This window comes from Syzygium oleosum, unplaced genomic scaffold (genome assembly GCF_021117445.2).
Source record: "Syzygium oleosum isolate NSW1041296 unplaced genomic scaffold, Sole_v2.1 Sole_v2.02, whole genome shotgun sequence".
In the NCBI taxonomy this organism is placed as follows: domain Eukaryota; kingdom Viridiplantae; phylum Streptophyta; class Magnoliopsida; order Myrtales; family Myrtaceae; genus Syzygium; species Syzygium oleosum.
The window spans coordinates 21,687,039-21,695,199 of NW_026607486.1; the positions used below are offsets into that span (position 1 = coordinate 21,687,039).

An 8,161-nucleotide genomic window follows, 5' to 3' on the forward strand; every position below is an offset into this window, starting at 1 on the left:
AAACTTTTTAATTTAGTCAATTTAATCCTAGACTTTTGATGATGATGCCAACCGTTCGACATGATCCGGCCGGGCCAGCACTGACATAGATAATTTCTTTATAAAATTTTTAAAATTTTGTCTTTTTTTTTTTATTTCCCTCCGCCAATCCGTGGCCTCGACAAAAGCCGTGACGCCCTCGCCTGGTCCAGGTCTTGTAAGGGTGTCATGGCCCTCGCTACGGCCGGCAAGGGCCTCAGCGAGGGCCACGAGGGCGTCCCAACCCTTGCCTTATTGCCGAGGCCGTGGACCGGCGAAGGGATATAGGAAAAACAGAAGGAAAGAAAAGAAATAAAGAAATAAATATTAACTTTTTAAAAACTTGTCCACATCAACGATTGCCGACCAAAATTGACTAGAAGGACTACATGCGCAAATCGTCAAAACATTTAGGACTAAATTGATCAAATTGAAAACTTTAATACTGAATTGGCATCTGTACAATACGTTTTAACCACGAAAAAGTCTCCAACATGGGACGAGGAGGTTAAGGAATGCTAGAAATCACCTTTTTTCTTATCAAAATGGAGCAACAGGTACATTAATCCGAGCATTTATCTTTTTGGCTATTGATCGCACGACGTAATTCTAATTCAACAAAATCACAGAAGTTAATTGACACCGCGCTATGAAGTTCATCGGTTCTACACTTCTAACTTCAATTTGCTTTCTAAAGTTCATAGCTTTTATGTGGTGGACCTGGTTGTTCCTCCATTTTCTGTGAATCCAACCCAAGTTGATACAATATAACCAGATACAAGTAAAAGGAAAGAACCAACACCAGCGTAGACCTCGCAAGATCAGCAGCCACAGCTAAACGAGAAGGCTAGAAACAGAGCAATGCAGAGCTCAGAAAAAGGCAAACTTTACTCAGAATTCTCCAGATCTTTGTGCTTCTGGTATGTGCTTCAACAGAGCCATATGAAAAGCACGACCAACGAAAAAATAAGACGGCGAACCTAAAATCTTCTACCTCATATATACAAGGCATGTGTTTCATCATCACCTTTCTTCAGATACAAAGCAAACAAGAAAAGCTTGAGCTCGTACTTACAGTTTTAGTTTGCATCAGTAGATAGAACCTCGAGTTCCGCCCACCAAACAGGTGAAATTTTCGGGATTGCCACGTCGCGCGTAATTCTGGTTATTTCCCACAACATTGCCACCACTTCTCTCATTGCTGGTCTAACTCTCGGGTCAGGGTGGACGCATGATTTTATCACTTGTCCAATTCTATCCACCTGTTCCTCTTGACAAGAATCAAGGCTTGGATCCACCATTCCCCTGAGAGGTTGCTCTCCTCTCAAATAATCCGAAGCCCAATCTTCAACGGAGCCGTTATCTACTGAATAAGGAAGCCTACCGGTTACCATTTCAAACAGTATTACGCCGAAGCTGTAAACATTGCTCCTGGGTCCTCGTGAGGTAGAAACGGTGTTTAAGAGGTCTATTCCAGATTGTTCAATCTTGGCTGCAGCCATGTGGTTCCAGAAATTGAAGTCACAGATCTTGGCGGCGTAATCTTCGGTGAGGGTGACGGCTGAAGAGTTCAAGTTCTTGTGCACCATTGGCGGGTTCATCAAATGCATGTGCTCGAGGCAATATGCCATGCCCATCGCAATTCTCAGCCGCATTCCCCAGTCTAGGTGCTCGGATTCTTTAACTGCAGAAAAAGGAAGAAAGAGGTGTAAGAGATGGATTGTATGCACTATTATGTATAATACTTGCATGTCATTGTCTTCAAGTATATAAAAGAATAGAAATCTGCTATGCATTAAACTGAGTAATGACTAAAAGCTGCTATTGTTTATGAACATCCTCCAAAAGAATTAGCATTCAGAAGTGATGCTTGAGGACCAGATATTGCAAATTCAGTTGGGCCTACAATCTAAACAAATCAAAATAGAATTTTTTTTATTTTATTTTTCAACTAGTTACATAGTCATTTCTAGATGAAAGAAATGGTCCTTCTGCGAAACCATCACTTGTGAAGCATGAATGAATGAATGATTCCTTAAATACAATGTGATATAATATGTCAGTACTTACTATGTAAATGCTCAAAGAGAGTCCCATTGGGAGCGTATTCAAAAACCATCATCCTCGTAAATGGTTCCTCTTCCTCGCAGTATCCGAGAAGATTGATGAAATTCTTATGATTTACTTTTGACAGAGTGCCAACCTACAAGCATCATCAGAAGAAAAAGTCATTTGATCAGTTTAACTGCAAAGGCAAATCGTACTCCCAAGTTCTCAACCGCGCTTCTAATTACCATATTTCTGAACTGCACTTCCAAATTCTTTGACCAATCCTTCGATGATTTTACTGCAACAGATGCCACGGCAATTTCCACACCGCTAGACAAAGTTCCTTTATAAATTGTGCCAATGGAGGAAGAGCCAACCACATTGCTGAAATCTTCACATGCTGCTTCAACCTCTGCTCTCTTCAGCTTTGGTAAACCTGGAATGCAGGTACAAATCTTTAGTTAACAACACTGAAACTAGCTCTAGCCAGGAGAAAACCATTGCACATACATAAAGCGGGGTGGAGTAGCTATAGGGATAAAATTTACAGATGAAAAACAATCAAGATCTGCCATCTTTTCAACTTAGAAGGAGCTTCCTGACAGTAAAATCCACATATTAAGGCAAAAGAAGGATGTCCTCGAGTGCTGGTAACTTAAGGTAACTTGCTCCAAGACCCCTTTGCTTGGGTTTGATTTCACAAACCCATTATTTCAGCTTGGCTCTTGTTTCTTTAACAATGGTGGAACGATGAACAATGGACTATATGGTGAGGTAGCTCACATTATCTATTGCTACTTTTCATCTTTAATTTATATTATTATGGGAGAAAATCTACATGTCACCTAAAAGTTCCACACGGGATTATAGAGTTTATCAATGCTCACTCTGCAAATCGTAGCAACTGAATATTATGAAAGGGCAAGATGTCCAGGCATTTCCATGAAAGGGGTTTCAGACCAATATCCCTTGACATTCAGTACAGTAAGCTAGAGGACTCTAAACAACACGAATAGAGCAGTAACATCACTCACAGCTACGACAATAGAAGAGACTCAAAAATACTTTGTAATCCGCAATGATAATTTAATTAAAGGTGAACCCAGACCATGACACTTTTGGCCCAAGTAAAGTCCTTTGAGGAGCTTATACCTTTGGGTTACCTGTGCTAAAACAACAGATTAAAGAAATTAAAGACTATTATTCTAGGCCATCTAAGTATAATCATTTCGAAGAACACAAGTGACAAACTGGGTTCGTCATCAAGCCCTAGAACATTTGAATACTTATGACTAAAAACTCGGTTCATCATTGAGCCCTAGGACAATTGATTACTTACACTAAAGAGCAAGCTAGGGATAATAAGACTCATCTACTAAATTGGTCCACCAAGTGATGTGGTACTTTGTAGGTGGTTATTTAAGTTAGTGGGCCATTTGAACATCCAACAGGTATCTGTTGGATCATTTAGTAAATTTATTTAGTAATTGAGTCTTAACAAGTCTAGCATTATTCAACAATAAAAGTAATCCCTGCACATCTCCAGCGTGCTCAGTATTCTCATATGCAAAGTGACAGTGAAAACAATCCATAGTTACCGGTAACAAATGCCTTCTGCAGCTGTCCGCTTAAACCTGTGGCCCAAGGTTTGACAGTGGCCACCTTATTGCTTCTGTATAGATACACGCCGAGGATTGTAATCAAAATAAGAAACGAGCCTCCAACCGCTCCACCTATGATTGCTGGAGTGTTTCTTACATTGGGTGCTAAAGATGCAGGTGAGTTTGAGGCTGAGGCTGGGGCTGGGGCTGAGGGTGTGCTGGGGGCAGGGGCTGGGGTTGAGGGTGTGCTGGGGGCAGGGGCTGGGGTTGAGGGTGTGCTGTGGGCAGGGGCTGGGGCTGGGGCTGGGGCTGAGGCTGGGGCTGGGGCTCTGGGGGCTGGGGCTCTGGCTGGATGATCCTGAGCAGCAAGAACTCTGCGATGAATGACATTGCTCGTTTGTTCCACTTTCCTGCCAAAAGCACAAAGCCTTTATGATCAAACTTATGGAAGCGCAGTCTATATATTCCTCTCAGCCTCGGCATTTTTACATGAACCACCAAAAGTTTCATATAATACAGAAGAAGTATTTTTTTCCATTATCTATCAATAAAAGCAATGAGATTTTAAATAGTCCTCTTTCCTTATGGATCTCTCAATTGTCGAGCCGCTTCCAAAATATAGTTGAATATCAGGAGAATCTTACTACATTTTCCCTCCCGCAACACAGGGAGTAGAGGAATTCTCAAAAAAGCTAAACCTTTTCATCCTTCGGAAGAAATTGCTTTTGACATTGGAAAGGCTTTGCTATGACACATTCACGTGGCTGGTCCAATTAAAATCTTTTATTTTGCAAAGTGTAATGAGATTAAGATTGACATATACTAGATATCCTCTAATTTTGACGCTACTCTCGCCTCACAAATAAACCTGAAATTGAGCTCAATTTTATACCAAGAAACTAAATTTTCAACTACGTACCATGCATTGCATCTCATTTTGCAAGCTAATTTGTTTGCAGCAATTGACAGATGGTTCTCATCTACTTGAGATTCAGACGCTAATGTGAGCTCTTGGATTTCAGGAGAGGATGCAGTTAGAAGCTCATTGTTGTCCACAAGGCTGCAAGCCAAACGGGAAATTAAGCTTTTGTGACTTCATTAGCAAAACAAAAGTTTGTACTTATTAGCAAAAAAAAAAAACAGAACATACAGGATTGCTAGTGAAAAATTATTTCCAAGCTTATATGGTAATGGCCCACTGAAGTTATTGTATCCCAAATCCAACACCTCCAGCTCCTTTAACTCACCAATTTCTTCTGGAATGACTCCAGAGAAAATGTTGTTACGCAGAATACTGCAATAGAATTAGAGAGAAGACATCACTTAAGACTAAAGAGAGATGAATGCAGGAAAACCCATAGAGGGATCAAAAATGATGATCATAAACTACCTCGTTACATGACTTTAACTTACATGGCTCTAATGTGAACCAGGTTTCCAATCTCAGGTGCCAGAGTTCCTCCGAGACAAAGATCTCTTAAGTTCCTACAAGTTTTATTGCATTGATAATCAGAAATGACAGGCATGTATACCAGTTCCAAACCTTTCAAAGCGTCACATAATTAAATGTAACAACAAAGAGAGTATTCTGACCAAAAAAAAAAAAAAAACAAAGAGAGTGTTACTCCAAAACGCAAAAGGGAACCAAGTAATCATCTGATCAAAGATAGATCATAGGGGATTACTTGAGTATTCTCATTAATGTAGTAAGCGGTGGAAACACATAAAACCTCTCCGAAAACGGATAGCTTGATTTTCCAAGACAGAGACTAAAGCAATATACATATGCCTTCATGCTTAAAGCAAAGTCAACCAAGTGAAAACCTCGTTCTTCAACACTAACTCGAGTTACAACAATTCTTGCAACTTAATGTCACGCTTAGGTTGATCAAGCTAGCCAACACGGATGCCACAAACTAATCGCTTGGCATAGCCATGATATATATCGATTGTGCTGCGTATTGGGCAAGTTCATGATGAATGATGGTAACAACATAGACTCCATAAGCAATTCTGAGAACAAGACTGGCATCCATCATTAACAGTATAATCCGGCATAGATACTTCACCCACAAACTTGGAAGATCTTTTTATTGGAGGTAGATCGGACCAGAACACGTGATAAAACCGAAAAGAACCGAGCAGCGACCTCTCTATAATCACATGGTGATCAAGAGTCAACGAGCACAATCAACGAACGTCAATGATCAAAGTAATTCCAACTGTCCCGAGTAAAGAAAAAATTCGAGCCCCGCAAAACCACATAGCCAAATGAAGATCTTCAGTCGAGAGAAGATGACTTACAAAGCCACAACTTTTCCATCGGAACACTCAACGCCAAACCACGAGCACGGATCAATCTCTCCATCATCTTCCTTCCAATTTCTCAAACTTCCAAAAGGGTCACTGACTACCTTATCCCTTACCCTCAACAGAGCCAAGCCTGCGAAAACAGCAAACCAGACAAGAACACTTTCCCTCACTTTCTTGACCAACAAACAACAGAACGACAAGGGTGGACCTGAATCTATCACCATGCAAGGTCGAAGCACATACCTTCTTCGTTTAAGCACCGGCAGATACCGAGATCTTGGCAAAACACGAAAACCATCAACAAGAATCCCACTCCTACACGATCCTTCAAGCGGTTCGCTTGCCGACCGTGCTTCATCCTCTCCCGCTTCAAACCAAGTGGACCTCAATCATGAACGAACTGAATAGGGGTTGGAGTATGCAGCTCAAAAAGCAGGAATTTGCAGGAAAAAAATAAACTTTCGAAAGGAATTGGGTAAAGCTGATAAGAAGAAGGAGGAGGAGAAGGAACAGAAGAAGAAGTCAGAGGGGAAAAATAATACAAAGAAGAAGCCGGTGTTCGCGTGCTTGTAGACTATTTTAGACTGAGATGCGTTTGAAAACGCGTACACTTGAATACTTGCATTTGTTACTACGACAGGCTTCATTTTTTTCCATTTTCCTTTTATGATATCTCTCTCGGATGTTCGTAGCAGATGCATCTGCATTACATGAAAAGTACTTCCTACGTAGGTTTGGACTTGATCGGGTCTTAAAAGGCAACACCAGGAAGGTGAAGAGTTCAAAAGAGATAGAGAAGTCTTATTTTTACCCTCTTGGGCCCCGGTAAGAATTTCCTTTTCGCGATAATGCGCTTTACCCCGTTACCACCTGACACGTTAATCGTTATTAATCCCGACCCGATAACTTCGATCTTATCGGCGAGATGTATGGAGTTCAGAAATGACCAAAATCTAAATGATCTCGGCACGATGAGCCGGATCCTAACCAGCAACAGGTATCGATACGAAAGTCTCGAGATACGGCCGTTTTGAGCGTTCGTCACTCGCGATTTCTAGTAATTACCCCTTGTTTTTTTATTTATCGGTTCGAACGCAAAGCGGGTTTCCGACTTATAGTCTACGGATATTTCCAAGAATATGATGTTTTTTGGTCCCGTCCAAAAGAGAGGTGAGGGGGGGGGGCGCGATGCCGGTGACATAATAAATAATTCCTCGTTGTTTCTTTTGCGACAATGACAAGCCGGTCGAATTAATGAGCGAGGACTAATGTCCTTGCATTTTTTTGCCAGGGACTTCACCGTTAGGTTCCCATCCGGCGCCGGCCACATCTTTTTGAACGGCACCCAGTCTCTCTCTCTCTCTCTCTCTCTCTATCTCTATCTCTAGCATTTTTATTTACTGGGGAAATTATTTTATTCATTTATTCATTTATTATTACCAAATTAATTCGACCATTCCAATCCCCAGCATTTAAGAATAGGGAGAGGGGTGGGGGGAGTTTCCTGGAAATTCACGGGAATGGAAAAGGACGACCATTCCAATCCCCCAGCATTTAAGAAACGGTCCGCGAGATTTTTGTTGAAATTATCAAAAAATTGGGGCGATGCTTTTTCGGGGTTACGTTTGCGCGTCGTTTTCTGTAAGTTCGGCCCCCTCCGAACATTTGAATGAGACGTCGTACTATCAGAGCACTCCCGTCGTTGGCGCGGGACCATTCCCTTCGCTCAAATTTTCATCTTAGACGGTAGAGAGCTAACCTTACCAACGTTCCCATCAATAGCATCTGCCTATGTATTTAGTCTATGTGTGTGTAATGACTTGATCCGATTTGCATGAATCGAACCCCTTTGAAAGGATTGCTCGAGATGATGATTGTTTGCAGATGGGTCTTGCCGGTCAATTACTTCGCGAGTCCGGTCATGCTCGATGCGGCGGCTTTTGTAGGTTCGAGAGGTAGCTTTTCGCCGTGTATCGCTGTGTCCCAGGCGAAATCCGAGAGGTAGCTCCCATGACGTAGCACACTATCCCTCGTGGCGCTTTTGACTCGTGCGCTGCTTCGATGTCAATCGTAATGACTCAACCTGTACACGTGGAATAAACTCCTATAAAGGGTGAACTGATGTGGCAACCCTATGAGGATGGGTTTTGCTTACGAATCACTTAATATATGTTCTCTAT

At 41.7% G+C, this 8,161-nt stretch overlaps 1 protein-coding gene across 1 annotated transcript; it reads right to left on the reverse strand.

Moving 5' to 3' along the window:
* Positions 1 to 888: 888 nt before the first annotated feature.
* Positions 889 to 6,624, reverse strand: LOC115673204 (inactive receptor-like serine/threonine-protein kinase At2g40270). Its single transcript, XM_030595293.2, has 9 exons — positions 6,225 to 6,624; positions 5,973 to 6,111; positions 5,082 to 5,153; positions 4,819 to 4,962; positions 4,588 to 4,728; positions 3,666 to 4,078; positions 2,313 to 2,503; positions 2,089 to 2,221; positions 889 to 1,702 (listed from the first exon to the last, which is right to left on the reverse strand). Exons 1-9 carry the CDS (start codon positions 6,337 to 6,339, stop codon positions 1,098 to 1,100), a joined length of 1,953 nt encoding a protein of 650 aa, XP_030451153.1. The 5' UTR covers positions 6,340 to 6,624; the 3' UTR covers positions 889 to 1,097.
* Positions 6,625 to 8,161: the final 1,537 nt, after the last annotated feature.